We start from the raw sequence: 17,448 nt of genomic DNA on the forward strand, positions 1-17,448 counted from the left end.
GGCCACGCACAGCCCCAGGGCCCCCTGCAGCCGGCAGCCGGCCCGCACCTCGCGGGTCTCCCGGAAGGCGAACAGCCGCAGGCAGGGCAGCCTCTCGGCCGCGCCCGGCGCCGCCCAGTCCCGGCCCAGCAGGTGGAACAGCACCTGCACCTTGGGGCGGCTCAGGTACACCTTGTCCCGCAGGATGTGCGCCCGCAGCTTCCAGTTGAGGGAAAACGTGTTGGAGAGGCCGAAGGGGCTGGAGGGCAGCACCAAGTCCGGCGGTACCGCCTGCTCCACGGAGAAGGGCCCGTAGCTGGCGTTCAGGACGGGCAGCCGCTGGGACCTGTAGATCAGGAAGGACTCCACGCGGGACTGCAGGCTGGAGTTGCGCATGATGTCCTGGTTGGCCTCCTTCAGGAAGAAGGACACGTCGGCGTTGTGGATGCGGTAGGTGACGGGGAGGTAGGTGGGCAGCAGGGAGAACCTCTGGATGCTCTCCAGGACCCCTCGGCCCTCGGTCACTGCGGGGGGAACCGGAGCAGACGGTTAGAGACCGGGCAGCCACAAGAGACTCCCGACATTGCCATGCCGTGCGTCACAGCCCGTCACGGCCCCAGCCGCCCAGCTCCTGACCCAAACCCTCCCACAGCGTCCGGTCACGTTACAGGAAGGATGTTGTCTTTATTTTTTTTAATATTTTTTAAAGTTTATTAATTTATTGAGAGAGAGAGACAGGGAGGGAGGGAGAGAATCCCAAGCAGGCTCTGCGCTGTCAGTGCAAAGCCCAGTGAGGGACTTGAAGTCACAACCCTGGGAGATCATGACCTGAGCTGAAGCCAAGAGTCAGACGCTTGACCGACTGAGCCACCCAGGCGCCCCATTAAGATGTTGTTTTTAAAATGAGGTTATGCCTACAACTTGCTCTCTTTGGGCTAAAAGGAAAGAGCATCCCAGATTGGGAAAGTCTTACAAACATCTAAGCACCAGACAGACGGACATGAGGTCAGGAAATCACCTTCTCAGCGAGGGGACTGATGCTGCGTCCACCTCTCACCCGTGACAGACACAGGACGCACCGGCCGCTGGAAAATGACAAGGGACTCGGAAGGTAAACTAAAACAGGCCACCAATCAGGCAGACATCACGCACTCCCCTCAGGGTTAGGCTGAGAGACGAAAAGCCCAGAAGGAGCCATGGGGCCGAGCGCTCCACAGAAGGGGACCTGACCACGGCACGTCAGACCTGCGTGTCCCTGGTCACGGGCCCCTTGCATCCCCGCCGCAGCCGCCCTGAAAGCTAGCTTGTGCTGGTGCATAAGAGGTAGTCTTTTTTTTTCTTTCCTTACTGAGCATACCCCTGTGTCAGGGAGGGGGGAAATCCAAGCTGTTACTTTTACAGTACGCCTTATTGCTGTAAGAAAAACACAGACATGGAAACTGCACAATGCAAGAACCAATTTAACGGCGTTTAGAAATGGAAATTATTGGCTTTGGGAACGCTGACTTTCTCGGCAAAGTTCCACAAGGCACACAAAGCCCTTCTCGTTAGTAGCCATGTAATTACCCCTGGATACTCTGCACCGAAAGCTGCTGGCGCCGGACACGCATTGTGCAGACCTGCGTTGAAGGCCCACGTGAGCACCTGCTCCGGCGCACGGCGCCGACCCGAGTCCAGACCCGCTCGGCGTCTGTCTGCGGGCAGGGGAGAGCGAAGCACTCAGGGGAGGGGCTCCTGCGTGTGTCTGTGAGGGGACAGGCACTGAACCGCTCGGCCCCCGGGCAGCTGGTCTGCAGAACGCGGGCCCCGAGCAGGGCCCCGACGCCAACACCGCCAGGAGCCAAGGTGCACTCGCTCCGCTTCTGGACGAGGAGCTGGCCTGCCGGGTATGTTTGTCCTGAGTGTAGACGGCCCTGAGGGAAGAACTCTCTCAGTTCCATGGCTTTCTATAGCCTGGGCCCTGGGCGGAGCCCCGATCAAGCAACGGGGGTTTCCGTGGGGCTGAACCGCTGGAAACGGCCGCAACGTGAGCGGCTGTGACGGACCCGAACCGTCATTTCTGTGGTTCCACCTAACACACAGGGATTTCGCTCCCGAATCGAAATCTCAGCGTGACGTCAGGTGCTGCCATTCCTTCGCAGGGTCGCGTTCTTTGAACGTTCTGGAAACCACTGGGGGTCCATGTGTCTTGCAGTCCTGTCCTTTCCCAGGTGAGTGTTGGCGACAGCAGAGAACAGGAGCAGACTTGCCGCTGATGCTCTGGACGAGCGCTTCGTCCCTGCGCCGGTCCCCGTCCCCAGCCTCGGCTACGTTCCCCACACTCTCGAAGCCACTTCTCGGGGCGCCTCCCAGACCGCCCACACCCCTGCTGTGCAGGACCTGATGCTCTGTGGTGACTCCCCGTGTTCCGCGGGTCACGTGCACGTGAGCGCACGTGACAATGACACGTGGCCTGAAGAGTCCGCAGGAGGCGCCTGGAAAATTCCGGGACTCCAGTACATATCTGATAAGTGAGTGAATGGATGGACCGACAAATGAACTATGACATTAATAGTACACAGAGCGGATCACATGCTTCCAGTGGGATTTTAGACGTTCTCTTCCCTCTGTCGTCTCTTTATAACGGGAATCCTCATCCCATTACGGGCTCCATGTAATGTGAGCGGCTTGGGGCCAAGGAAGATGGGCGTTTCTCCACGCAGTGAGACCGCTGAAGGACCTACATCAATGACAGTGTCTCCCGACTCTTAAAAATACGCCTGGGCACCCCACAGAACAACTGCCTTGAGCCGCCCACACCAGCTTCTCCTTCCTTCTAGAAACTGCCAAAACCAAACCACCAAGTTACAAAAGTCAGACATCCACGCTAGACACCAGAACTGAGTGCACTTTCTTGCTGAGCCCGGACCCTACTGCTTGAGGACACCAAACTTAACTGTGCAACTGATTACACACTCCAAGGCCGACGGCGGTGGGTCCTCTGACTTCATGTGGAAAAGCCACAAGGAGGTCACAGCAAACACTGTTGAGCGGGGAGTAATTTCTAAGCTTTCGTCCACAGACAGCTTCTCTGTCCTTCTGCCTGGAATCTGACCCCGTGTCTGATCTAAAGCTGATCTAAAGCTAATGTTACTTCCTATTACTTTTTTCCTCCTTCCTGCTTTCCTTTCTTTTTTTTTTTTTTTTTTTTACAAAACTGCGAAAGTAATGCCACTTCCATTGCACAGAGCACAGAACAGACTAAGAAGAAAAACTCGTTACCCTTGGATCCCCACTGAGGTGGCCATTAGCACCCAGAACACCAATTCTACATGAAAACGAGCCAGGTGTCAGATAAGCAAGAAGCCGTGCACGGGGAATCTCAATTAATAACCCATTCAGAAAAAAATTACATTCGACGCCGGTGCCACGGCTTTAAACAGTAACTTGAAGGAAAAGTGATACTCAGAGGCATCAGAGAGATTTCATATTAATTTTAGCATTTTTGAAAAGATAATTCTCCCCAAATAATACTTTTAAGAAAGGTGGGGAGGATGGCCATTTGAGCACAGACTCCCGTGTGTTCCTCTGGGCGGACCAGAAACAGTAACGGGGGGCGTGTGGGGAGGCGTGAGGTTCAGTCCGCGTCAGGCGCCGCGGGGCGCCCCAGAGATCACATGGACAAAACACAGTGAATCAGGATCAACTTCCAACAAACAGAGACACTGCAGGCCATGCTTATAAAAGAAAGTAAATCAATGTGTTGCTTATTAGAAACTCAACTCTAACCAAATCCTGTGTCTTTATTTGCTAAACCTGGGACCCTAAGCATAGCAGGGAGCCGGGTAGAAACAACCTGATACATATATTTAAATTTTTTATAATGTTTATTTATTTTTAAAATAGAGGGACAAAGAGTAAGCGAGGGAAGGACACACACACACACACACACACACACACACACACACACAGAATTTGAAGGGCTCGAACCCACAGACCCCAAGATCATGACCTGAGCCAAAGTCGGATGCTTAACCCACTGAGCCACCCAGGCGCCCCTAAACTACCTGCTATTTCTCAGAGTAAAAGCCCTGAGCGCCATGGATCCCCCACACTGGGTGGTGCTCCGGACGCTGGTGTGACCTTTTGCAATCAGATGAGTTGAAAGACCCAAGAGGAAGAATGGCCTCCCGCTCAGAAAGCCCCAGAGTCAGGTGACGTGTGACAGAGCGTCCCCGTGCTCCTGGGACGCGTCCAGGCCAGCCCGACACTGGTCCAGGGCACAGCAGCCGGGCACGACCACAAACGGGTGCACCCTTGCCCTGGCCCCCCCGCCCCACCCCAGGGCACTGAAGGACCAGCGCCCCCTGCAGGTGAGGTTCCGTCACGAACACTAATAGAAGCAGGAGAAAACCAGGGATGAGAACACACGCTACAGTGTGAAGGGAAATCCCTGCAACTTCTCTCCTACAGAGACGCGAACGAGAAAAAGCAAAGAAACAAAGAGCAGAGAGGAAGAGAATCCGTGTGCAAAAACGGCAAAACAAAAGACAAAACTTTGAGATGGCCAAGAAGCTTCCCGAGGCCAGCAACGGCACCGCTTTGAAGAACACTTGTCAAGAACAGGGACAGCGTTTTGCACAGAACTTTTAAGCTCACAATTAAGACCGTCCAGGCCCTTTGTTACTTCTAATGCGATAAAGCCTAAGAGGAAAGAAGATGTGACCGTATTAAAAGTGAAGGATTTAAAATGATTTCAGAGGCAATAAAACAGATTTGAGAAAGCAGAAAATTGAATTTATCATATGAGAAGGGGAACTTTGGAAGCTTTTCCTAAAGGTAAATGTTAAAAGACAAAGAAATAAAAGCGGCCACGGACAGGCTGCCAGCAGGTTGTGCAAGGCAGACAGCGGGGCTTCTTGGGAAACCCTGTAGAAAGACAACAGAGAAAATCTTCCTGATAAAGAAAAATATATATTTCACCTTATTTCAAGGAAACAGAGATCTGGCTCCACATCCCTGCCCCCTGTCCCCCACCCCCGCCCCCGTCTGGTGACTCCGGGCCCCCACGGTGGTGGCACTTTCACTACAGAAACAGGCAGATGCTACGGATCAGGGGTGACGCTCCCCATCTCCCCTTGGAGCCAGCGGTTAAAGGTCCCCATGTGATGCTGGGGTTTCACTGCCCACAATCCACGGGGACCCTGTCACCTTGTAATTGTCCTTCTTATTGTTATTCCTATCTTTTTTAATGTTTTATTTATTTTTGAAAGAGAGAGAGAGACAGAGAGAGACACAGAGAGAGAGAGAGAGAGAGACAGGGCGAGCAGGGGAGTATCACAGAGAGGAAGACACAGAACCGGAAGCAGCTCCAGGCTCCGAGCTGTCAGCACAGAGCCCGATGCAGGGCTCAAACCCACAAACCGTGAAATCATGACCTGAGCCGAAGCCAGAAGCTTAACAGACCGAGCCACCCAGCACCTCCTATTGATATTCCTAAAAAGGTTCCCTTGGCTGGGAGATGACTCCCATGTAAAATCTGTACCTGGCGAGTCACCATTCAAGTGTCCTGGTATTTACAATGGCTATAATGGCCTCCCCCTCCAGGCACATCTCTAGCAGGAACACTGCCGCCTGTCCCAGCCTAGAGCACAGCCTGGGAGCCTCCACAGCTAAGCACCCCCCTCACCCCACTCACACGGGGTCTCCACACGTGTGCCGTACTTGATGCTGTTTTTCTCCTTGGGAATGCAGCAAACCCGCACTAGGTTACTTATGCAATGATCACACTTCTTTAGCTCCGGACACTGTCCTGTTTGCTCTCGAGGCACGGGTGACCCTGCCGCGCTCAGCAGCCCAATGTGTTAGGGGTTTATCCCCCCTACTCGACAGTGAGGAAATGGAGATGTGGGGCAGCCGTGTGGCTTGCCCCAAGTCATGCAGGTGTAAGAGCCAGACGTGATTCAAGCCCAACAGTCCGGCTCCTTTGCCCACCACACAGTGTGACCCTCCAGGAGTCCGTCAAGGACTCAGCCCTGTTTTGTCCATCTTTCCATGTGAATCTATGCTCCTCCTAGAATGTGGCATGACTGTCAGTGGTACCAAGACTGACAGTCCCCAGTGGTGCACCGAAAAACCTATTTTTAAGATCACAATCTTAAAAAATATGGGAAACAATCTAATTCACACATCACATCCAAGAATCACAGTTAACACTGCTTAGGCTGACACTTTGGGAGGTGCTTCATGCTCGTCTGTCTACACTGGTGGTGAAGATTACAGGTAAAAGACTTAAAGAATCTACCACTGATCAGAAGTTAGGAAGGTCACACGTGTGAGGCCCCCAGCCCGAGCACAGAGCTGTGCGGTTTGGAGGCAGATCACATATTCATGGGAATATTAGCTCCAGAAAAACACACGAGACGTTCTTTGGGATCTGTGTCAATAAAAGGGTACTTTCAGAGACACGTGCAGAGCACTGCACGCCCCGCACTTCTCCGGAGCACAGTCCTGGGAATACAGGAGGACGGTTCCCAAGACGAAGATTAACCCATTTTCTTCCCGTGCACTGTTCTTAATTGGCTCCTAAAACCCAAATTTGTTGTTTCGGGTATTTCAGAGGATGATCTGGCTTCATTTCTCAAGCACATATTCATGCCTTGAATGAGTCAAGCAGTGGGCATTTTACTGCCCCTTCTCCGAGGAGCAGCCAGTGGCACAGAGAGCAGCCCCCACCAGCGTGTAGATTTCAGTGTGAGTGTGAGAAGCGTCCGCCTCGAAGAAGAATCATTTGTTATGAAAACCGTGTCTGGAGGCTGGGAAGTTATCTTAAAAGCAAGGCACACTTCTGCTTCTGTGTTCACCGCGCCTTTCAGGTCATGGATAATTGTGCAGACACTGTCCAAGGTGCTGGACGAGGTGACCAGCTTAAACAAGAGCAACAAGGTCTTTACCCCCAGGAGGTGATGTCCTGGTGAGAGGGGCACATTTGCCACACAAGCAGTGAGTCCCTGCAACATGACCCAATGCAGCAGCAAGTGCCATGAAGGAAACCATGCAGGGCTGGAGGGCTGAGGCTAGGCCAGCAGGTCACATAAGACTTCAGTCTATGACAGGGACAACAGGGAGAGGCAGCAAGGAGCTCTCCATCCCCGCACGTACCGTATTCAGTCCTTGTCAGTCTTGACATTTCACGAGCAAAATGCAAAAGCCTAGAAATGGAACCGAAACTCCACCAGTCTCAATTGGGAACTCTCAACCAAGGACTATGGAGCATAACTGGTCACTGTAGAAAGTTGCTACGTGCATTGCTGAATATTTATCAGCCACCCTGACCTCAACCCACTAAATGCCAGTAGAACCCCCTTGCTCAGCAGTGACAGCCACATACGTCTCCAGACACTGCCAAATATCCCCTCGGGGTGCAGTTCCCAGATAAACACAGGGCACTTATTTAAATCTGGATTTCAGAATAACAATGAATGCTTTTCTTAGTGTAAGTATGTCCCAAATATTGCACAGGACATTCGCTGTTTATCCAAGAATCAAATTTAACTGGAAGTTCTGCATTTTTATTTGCTATATCTGGCAACCCTAGTTAGGAAGCAAAACCACTCCTGAGAACCATGACTCCGGTTTTGCAATTTAAAAACCGTATGTACATATGCGATAGGTGTACTACGTGTGTACGTATGCATTCCACTAATGATTTACAGGCCAAAAGGACACAATCAAATGCTCTGACCATTCAGATTAGTGAACACACAACTGCAACTGCCCATCCAGACAGGCGTGGAAGCCCCACTCAGATGAGATTAAGGAGCCCAGGATTGGTTATTACCAGATCCTGAAACTAGAGACAAAAGTCTATTTTTGTCTCTATGAGCATGACTATAAAAGTCATGTTCAATATAGTGTATTCTTCCTCTCAGACTTGGCAAACAGTTTTCAACTCACAATGAACAATGCTGTCTAGTTGAGCCACAGCTACCCTGGTTAGCAGGGCTTGGTGCAGTAGCATTTCTGGGCCACACTGACTGAAGATGACTGATGCATCTAAGAGAGGCTTGAATTGCCTTCCTCTTGGCCCCATCCATCGTATACTTTGGAACCTATTCCTGGACACGAAAAAAACGTTTTTTTAATGCACAAGAAAGTCTACATTTTAAGAATGTTCAGTACAGTGTTAGACCTGAAGTTAAAAAATGGCAATAAACTAAATATCAAATGAAAGTATATATAACCACCTCAAACCCACTAAAACAGCCCAAATCCAAAGTCCTGACAACAGCAAGTGCCGGCGGAGACGTAGAGCAATAGTAGGTCTCATTCACTGTTAATGGGCATGCAGAATGGCACAGCCAATTTCAAAATCATCTCAGTGATTTTATACAAAACTAAGCATGACTTTACCCTCCAATCCAGGAATCATGCCCTTTGGTATTTATTCTGTGGGAAGTGGCAGCGAGGAGCCAGTGAGGCGAGTGTGAGAGAGCAAAGCTCTCGTGCCCTCACAGCCCTTGTGGCTGATCCACTTCCTCAGAGGTTAATTCACCTGAGTTAAGATGTTATTGCACCAATGTCCTTCAAGCTTCTTGAGTTGAAATGTTATTGTACAAATGTTCTTCACACTTTGGCACTCTTATAATAACAATAAGAAGAGGGTGTAAAGTTCCCAGGAATACGGCACAACAATAATCGTGAAAACAGAAGAAGTTATGTCTAAAAAAACCCTTCTCTTAGCTGTGGCTGTTTGTACAAAACTACTTGCATGTGAGAAATAAAGCAGCAATATGGGCACCGCTCCTGTTGTCCCTCCCGTGCCCATCCTTTGACTCTCTCTTCTTATCCTCATTCCCTTGCCCTCACATCCCTGCTTCTGTGCAACCGCATGCGCACTACATTATTCAAAGGGGCTAAAAATTTATTCATAATTGCCAAAACATGGAAGCAACCAAGATATCCTTCAGGAGGTGAATGGATACACTGTGGTGCATCCACCTGATGGAACGTTGTTCACTCCTGGAAAGAAATGAGCGCTCAAGCCATGAAGGCGTTGAGGGACCTACTGTGACTATGGCTAAGTAAAAGATGCCAATCTGGAAGAGGACATCCTGTCTGATTCCGTCCATATTACAGTCTAAAACTATGAAGCCAGTCAAACGATCAGTGGCTGCCAGAGAAGTCTGGGGGATCTGAACGGGCGGAGCACAGAGGATTCTCAGGGCAGTAAAAGTATCTTGTGTGTTGCTCTCAAGGTGGACACGTCATTATACATTTGTCAAATCCTATTCTTGCTAACAATCAATACTATTTGGGTTTACCACCATGTTTACATTTTCTGATGCTCCTCTTCTTTTACTGAATGGTGATCCTCTTCAAAGGAATAACACCTCTGGGCAGAGTTTATCTTAGGCTGTGTTGATGTAAATCATTTATTTCACCTAAGGATTTTGAGAATGCTTTCACCACATATAGAATTCTAGATTGGCAGTTACTTTCATGCAGCACTTTAACAGTGTCAGTCCACTGACGTCTTACATCCATAATTTATGTACAGAAGTCAGCTGTAGGCTCATACTGTTCTTTAGAATAGAACTGTTCTCTCTTCTTGTGGCTGCTGTTAAGGTGTTCTCTGTCATTTTTTTCCAGAAAAATTCCTAAAGTTTGTGTAGGGGTATGTGTGTGTCTGTGTGTGTGTGTGTGTGTGTGTGTGTGTGTGTGTGTTATTGGGATTTCATATTCCTCCTTGAACCATCAGCTTAAAACCCTTCACTAGTTGTGAAAAATTCTCAGCTACAATTTCTCCTTCCAAGCCTTTATACCTCTTTTTATCCCCCTTCCCTCTCAGACTCCAATTATACCACAGTTAGAACTTTACACAATGTGACATATGCTTATTACCATGTTTCTTCTTATTTATTTATTTTTTATATATATCTAGTTCTGTCTGTGTATATTCTATGGGTCTATTTTTCAGTCCACTGATTCTCACTCTCACTCTCATTAATCTGCATTATAACACACATATGGAATTTTTAATTCCATTAATTATACTTTTTCAGTCAAAAATTCCCACTGTATTTTATTTGCTAGATTCTACTTTTCTGCTAAAACTTCTATGGATCCCATTTATTTACAATTGTATGTCTAGTAACTCACCTCTAACATTTGTGTTACCTCCATGTATGTTTCTATAATCTATTTCATTCTTCTCTCCCTGTCTTCTGGTTTACCTAGAACGTTCTGTTGACTGCCAGGCACTGTGAAAAAAGGGTTATCTAGAACACCCAGAATACCCAGATGGGGTTATATTTGTCCCGAATGATCCAATTTGCTTCTGGAAAGCAAGTAGAATAGGGTCATGTCACCTTCATCCAGTAGGAGTTGTTCTGATTTGAAACAGGATTATAGTTTTGGGAGGACTAGTTATTTCCAGTATTTTCCTTACACACAAGGTAAAGCCTTCAAAAAATCTCTCTGAAAGCCTAGGGACTTTACCCTTATTTCTTGGCATAAAAATAAATGACTTTTGTCTGCCCAGCTCCACGAGACTGTGGAAACTTCATTCACCTTCCGGTCTCTGAGCTACCACTTTCTTCTCAGCTTCTAAGTGCCTTTGTCTTGTACCAACTAAGCAGAAGCAAATGTCCTGAGGGGAAAACATCTCAGAATGTTGGATTTACCACAATGTGCCTCCCTTCTCCCTGGCTTCTTTCCTCCTTAATATCCCGTCAGCCTCAATAGCTCACTAATGCCTTAAAGCATTTTTTTTTTTGCTGTATTATTTAGCTTTTCTACTCAGTAGGAAGTCTGGTCTACTAGCCTGAAGCAAATATCACACAATTTATTATTGATTGCATAAAATGAGGATATTTAGTTTACAATGCAAAAAGGCGTATCGTATTTCATAGATGCTAAGATCGCATTAATTTTTAAATAAGCCATTATTTTATGTACCACTAAGATCACAGTATGACACAAGGCTTTTTATTTTTGTACTGTATACTTACTGAAAATGTATTTAAAACTACTGATGCATAATAGTGATGAGATATGAACAGGTATGACCTGGGGAGCAGGCAACAGAGGCAGGAGATCCAGGTGAGCCATATCAGAACTGATTTCAGAACACCAGGAAATGTAAGATGCCATGAGCTTTAGAGATCTATATATAAAAAGAAAGTCTCGGTAACAATAAAATACAGTATGACCCCAGGAAGGGCAGAAGGATAGACAGTATACTGAACAGGAATGAGCTCTATCTTCCTAGTGAAATTTAGTGTTAATTTTCTCCTTATGGTTTTCCTCTAAATTTTCCCAGTATCTCTAAAGATCATCTATTATTATTCACTTGAATAACGTGGTATCCATTACCCGACATGCCCAAAGTATAATGCTTCATTGGTACTTATGAAATCTCTCTGGCTACGGGGTCCCCATCTCAGATAATGCAACTTCATTAGTCCAACATCCTTGACAAAAACGTGGGGGTCCTGGGTTACTCCTCTCTCCCTCTCATATTGCGTAGTGAATCCCTAAGCTCTTGGCTCGGCCTTAAAAACATGTGTCGAATCTGAACTCTTCTACCCATTCCCATCGGCATGCTCCATCAGTCAGGGTCCCTGCAGAAAACACTCAGCCCGCTAAAATTGGTAGATGCGGATGTTTTATAACGGGTCATCTAAAGATGTGGCAGAGAGAGCTGCATCCTGAGCCGGCAGCAGCCAGTGCCAACCCACATGTTCCCGGGTTGAGGAGGGCACATGAAGGAGCAGGGGCTGGACCACTGTGGCCAGAGCTGAAGGAAAGCTTCCCAGGAGAGCAGGGTCCTCCATGGGGAAACATGGCCTCGGCCAGCCCGCACCTTCTTCCTCAATCTTTGATACCTGCCTTTATCTTCTCAGAGCCAAACTCAGATGGGAGCCAGGGAGCAAGGAAGCCAGTTTACATGGTTCATCAATGTTAGTTTTTCAGGGTACAGAGTGTGAGGGAAAGAGCAAAGCATGAATCCACAGGGATATGTATACAGTGGAGCTACCCTGCACCGAACGACCTCCACCTCTCACCCGGGTCACTGGTCACTCCCTCCTGGTCTGTGTACACCCAGCGGAGCCCCTTGTAGGACGTTCTACACTCTACAGTTTATCCGTATTGTACAGTACATCCTGTACTCTACCGTCTGTATTGTATAGTTCATTCTACCCTCTACGGTCTGTTTACAGTATGTAGGACATTTTACACTCTATAGTCTATTTATGTTATAGTACATTCTATACTCTAGAGTCTTTTTATGTTGTATAGTACATTCTAAACAGCATATTTATATTGTACAGTATATTAAATATGACATGGCATATTATATAGCATATGGTACACTGCACATCATATAGTATATAATATACCATATGGTATATGTGGAGAAATACAGCAGCCAGAGTTACACTGTGAAAATATAAAGCAGTCTTTCCTCTGCGCAAAACCTTCCAGTGATTTACTCAGAAAATTCTGAAGTCCATATGAAATTCCAAAAGCCCTACAGGGTCTAGCCTATTACCTCTCTGACCTTGCCCATGGCCGCCCTCCCCTGCCCCTCAGACACACCAACCATGCATCTGCCTCAGGACCCTCGCACTTGCCCTGACCTGACCTGGCATCTCAGCCCTCCTACATCACGTCTTCCTCCCTTTCTTCCTCAGGATTCTGTCTCCAGGGGCGATTCCTGGGGAGGATTTCACTGCCCTCTGTATTAAGTCACAAACTCCCTCTCCTTGGGTCCCCCGGGTCCCACCCTACTCCATATCTGCCTTCTTCCGTCTCACACATCACACCAAACATACTGCATACCCTTCTCATATGATGTGTATGAAATTTATCTTACTGGAGCACCTTTCATGCAGAACATCCCCAGTAAGTGTGAACTGAATGAATGCATTCTTCTCTGTGTACCGGCCTGACATCACTCATTATAGATTATATTCATATTATATTCATATTTATATAATAAATCCTATAATACATAATGAATCCCACTCTATATTCCTATATTATGATGATTTACAAGCCCATCGCCACAACGTCCTGGCAGCTGTGTGAAGGCATCACCTTGACTCTTCTGTCTGCTCACTCTTGTGTCTCCACTAGGATAGGAACATGCATCTACATAGATTCTCAGATATATCATGAGTTCACGTACATAAAGTGAGTGAAACATGAAGCTAACAGTTAAATGTCAATACAATCCTTTGGATCAAAGTCATAAGCTTGAGTTTAAAATGAGGCAAAGCTAGGACTTTACAAGATTCTGATCATCAGAGTTTAAAGCACCTTACGAGCATCTAAGAAACGACCCAGCTCCGCCTGAGAGTCCTTTTACTTTAGTGGGTGCCCTTGCTCCTATGACAGGGGGATTCCGTAAAACCAGTTTTCATGGTTATTCATATCACCAGACCCCAGTTTCCATGAGGACCGCCTGCCGGGGGAAAGCACATTCCCGAGTGGCAGGAGTGCTCATCTCATTGCGCTCTAGCCGATCACAGTCCAGTAGAATTTTCCAGGATCATGAAAATGTATTTATCTGTCCGTTCAATGCAGTGGCCACTAACCACCTGCACGGCTGAAATGTGGCTAGTGCTGCTGTGAAAGAAACCTTCTGAATTACATTGAACTTCAATTACTTGAAGTCAACAGCCACATGTGGGGAGTGGCTTCCTAGGAGCTGCTACTCAACGGTATGTCAGCAAAATGGGGTTTTGTAGTTTACCAGAAGTGATAAATGGAGCTTCCCTGCCTCCTGCCTCTCCTGGCTGCAGCCGGAGCAGCACGTCGGACCTTGAGAAGGAAGCACGGGCTGTGGACAGAAGAGCAACAAGACAGAAGGGTCTGGGTCCCAGCTGACCGAGGCGCTGCCGCATGACATTAAACTTGTACGTGAAAGAAGGAATTCTCAGCTAGTTTCAGCGCCTCTGCTTTGTGTCTCTTGTTACTGACAGCTGAGTCAGTCCCCAGAGTCCTACTTCCCGAGCTCTGTGCTCCAGCAACGCGACTTCCGCGTGCGGTGCCCCCACCCACAGCATCAAATCCCCTGGGAATTCCCAGGTCCCACTGCAGACACTTGACCTAGACACTCTGGGGCTCAGCGATCTTCACAGAAACAGTCCCCACGGGATCGCAGGCTGCGGTCTGAGAACCTCCATCATGGCGAACTCCAATACAACGCTTCTCGTGGGCGCAGCAATGTACCACACACGGACATGAAAACCCACTTGCGGAAGAATTCTGTGTGTGTGTGGTTGTTCCAATGCAGAATCCTCTCATCCCAGAATTTCTTTTCCTGTTTAAAAAAAACTACAAAATTCCTTCAAGTAATGGGTGTGGAAGAGCTTTGCACTTGTAGGAAGGAGAAGGGGTAAATCCAATTTTTAAAAATGGAACTGGCCAGGCACTGCAGGTCTGGCCCCACCCTCGCGGGGGTGTTTCAGTGTCTCCGCCCAAATTCCGTAACTACACGGATGGTCTCGACTGGGAACCGCAGCAGAGCAGGAGGTGTGAGTTCTCCTGTAATTCCTGACATCGCAAAGAAGCAAACTCTGCGTGCAGTTGCCCATGGCAACCCTGGCCCGTGGGGGGGGGGGGGTCCCAGCCCCCCGGCTTCCGATCCAGCAGCTCTGCGGTGGGACCCAGGGCCCTGCCTTCTGCCTGCTGGCGCAGGTGCAGCCGGGCCAGCAGCCACGCTGAGAACCACTTGCTTACTGGTAAAAAGGAGAAGATGAGTAGATGAAGCACAGGCCTCACGATGCAGGTGCAGTGACTGTGACACCCTCCGGAGGGGGCTGTGGCCTCCACCTGAACCCCACAGCCCTCGTGCCCACCTGCCTCTGTTCGCACCGCCCTACCCACTCTCTCCCAGAATCCTGCCCCAGGGCCTTTGCATGGGCCCTCTTCCCCCTGGAATGCTCTTCTCCAGGCCTTTTGCATGGCTAAGTCTCCTAATTCGGGTCTTGGCCTCCGAGGCACCTTTAGGTGCCTGAAGAACCCCTACCTGGCCATTCCATCATGCCTTGTGCCATCGCTTCCTACCTTAAGTTGTCTTCTCTATCTGTTCTCCCAACTGAATCTGCAGACCCCTCCTTCTTTGGTGGGTCCCTGCAGGTGGAGATCTGAAGGGGCCTGGTCGGGGCTATCAGTGTGCAGGGGCCAGATGGGCACCCGGGATGGAGGGACACTGAGTAAACACGGGGAGGAAAGCATAAACAAACAGATGACCGCGCTGGGCGAACAGCACAGACTGACTCCCCGACTGCAGGGTCAGCGGCTCATTACCCCCAAATCTGCACCCGCGAAGGTCGTGGGGGCTGAGTCTTCCGGAACGCCGCAGAGGTGGAAGGGAGCATCCGCATTAGCCAGACGGTATCAATATCACGACTCTCAGAAATGGCCATCTGGCCAGGCTCACGAAAAACCCACCCAAAGCTGCCAACGTGTCAAGGTGTGCGGCCCACGCGGTAAAGAAGTGACAGGCTGTTAGGTCCAGTTCAGTGACAGAAACAGCTTTTCCTAGAAGAGCAAACAGCCGGCGTCTATAACAGAGCAAGAGACGCACCGTGAGCACGTAGCCCAGACACGGAAACGGGCTTTCGGTAGGTCCGTCTGTGAAGTTCTGAATCCGCATGAATGAGGGGCGCAGGGAGGCGGGGCCTCACCCCAGAACCACAGCAGAGCCGGTGCGTGGGGCTCAAGGGTGCCGAAAGGCGGAACAGGGAGCCTGGGAGGAGGCAGCTGGAACATTCTGGTTTAGCGTGGGTCAGAGGTGACCCGGCGACCGCGGGGCGAGGGTCTGGGGCCTCCGCAGCCGAGCACACGTGCCCAAGGAGCCCCCTCCCGGCTCTGAGCCCAACTGGCTGGACCCGAACTCCGTCCAAGGCAGCTGAGCGACAGCATCCTCCTCCTCCTTCTTAGAGAAATACCAGCCCCCCCTCACCCCGCGCTGATGCCCTCCTGTGGGTGTGGCCCGAACGCCAGAACTTTCTGTTAGAGACTCCCGGTGACTGACATGCAGCTCAGACCAGCAGCCCCTGACGGGGTGGCTCTCCGGGGACCCCCTTCACATCTCTCGTCCGACGATGTGACTGCCCCCATTTTGGCGACAAGATGAAACCAAGCAAAGGCACAGGTCTGGGGCCCAAGAGATGAGAGGGGCAGCTGGGGTCGGGCGGTCCCCCGTCCCCCCACCAGCTCCCACCTGCCTCTGTTACGGAGATCTGGCTACCCGGCACGAGGTCCTCCCTCCCTGGGTGGCTTATGATCAAATTAACAATTCAAACAGGGAGTGTTAAGTGTGGGTGGATTGACAGGGCCCCGCTGGAACAAAATTTGAAACTGCAAACCTTAAACACCGTACGTGTTTTGGGGGCTGATGGGAAAGCAGCGAAACTCAGAGCAGGAGCAGGGAGCCCCCATGAGCGCCACGCAGAGCTGACCCGGCTACCCCACCCTGGCACCCTGGCACCCTGGCACCCTCCCAGCTGGGAGATGGCTCTCCTTCCAGATCTCAGGCTGCACCTGGCGTGTCCACTTCACGTTCCCCATCAGGTCCTTTACGCAGGCTCGATGTGTGCCCTCTTGTATGACACGTTAGCAGGTGGACGTCACGGTGGGGGGTGGGCAGAGGGGGCTCCAAAGACCCTCCCACTTCATTCCATCATAAAAGAAGAATTTACACAGAATGTAAAAAAAAAAAAAAAGCCCAGGAACTATGACAAGAAGCAAGAGAAAAATCCATCAGTACAGAGGGTTCTCAAAAACAAGGACAGAAATAAACCGTTTTCTTTAAAGCATCATCAAAGACCGAAATTCACATCTTACAATATTTGTTCCATTTCTCGATTCATTTGACAACAAATTTTGTCTCAGAGTGAACACAGTGCACTGTTATTCTGTGATGTGGGTGATGGTAATTAAGGTACAATCCACTCAGGTTTGCCTGGAAATCCTTGGTCCTAAAGCAATCAGCCCCTTTCTCTCTGGGAACCCCGGACACCCGGCATCCAAGGTGTGGAGCCCAAACAGCCTGGGAAATCTGAACGGACCATCGCTCAGAGACGCTTCGTCTTTGTCAGAATGTCAGAGGGCTGAGAAGCAGCGGCTCTTCTAGTTTCTGGAATAATCCTGTTTTCCTGTGCCCAGGCTCTGGCCATGTAAAAGGGAAAAGAGCCAATTTCAAATCCTTCTAGAAACTTTTTTCTAATTATTAAATTCTAAGACCGCCTTCCCGTGGCAAAGGCGCTTGGGGTCACTGGGTTTTGTCGATGCCAAGAGGAACCCGTCCGTCCCCAAACAGTCTCAGGAAGAAGCCCAGGTAGATGGCCACGGCGTCACCCACGTGTCACCCGTTGTTTCTTTTCTTGAGAGCCTCCCCTGGGCCCACAGCAGATGTAAACTGAAGCCCCAGGAGCTAAACACGGTTCCAAAGACGGTTTGGTTTGATTCTTC

The 17,448-nt window shown here is 49.6% G+C and overlaps 1 protein-coding gene across 1 annotated transcript in view; it reads right to left on the reverse strand.

Moving 5' to 3' along the window:
• TMEM132D (transmembrane protein 132D) overlaps positions 1-17,448 on the reverse strand; it is a 442,505-nt gene that overhangs the window by 385,760 nt on the left and 39,297 nt on the right. Inside the window, exon 3 of the mRNA XM_029921636.1 lies at positions 2-503. Within this exon, the coding sequence (XP_029777496.1) occupies positions 2-503 (502 nt within the window). The remainder of the gene's footprint in view (position 1; positions 504-17,448) is intronic.

This window comes from Suricata suricatta, chromosome 14 (assembly GCF_006229205.1).
Source record: "Suricata suricatta isolate VVHF042 chromosome 14, meerkat_22Aug2017_6uvM2_HiC, whole genome shotgun sequence".
Lineage (NCBI taxonomy): Eukaryota > Metazoa > Chordata > Mammalia > Carnivora > Herpestidae > Suricata > Suricata suricatta.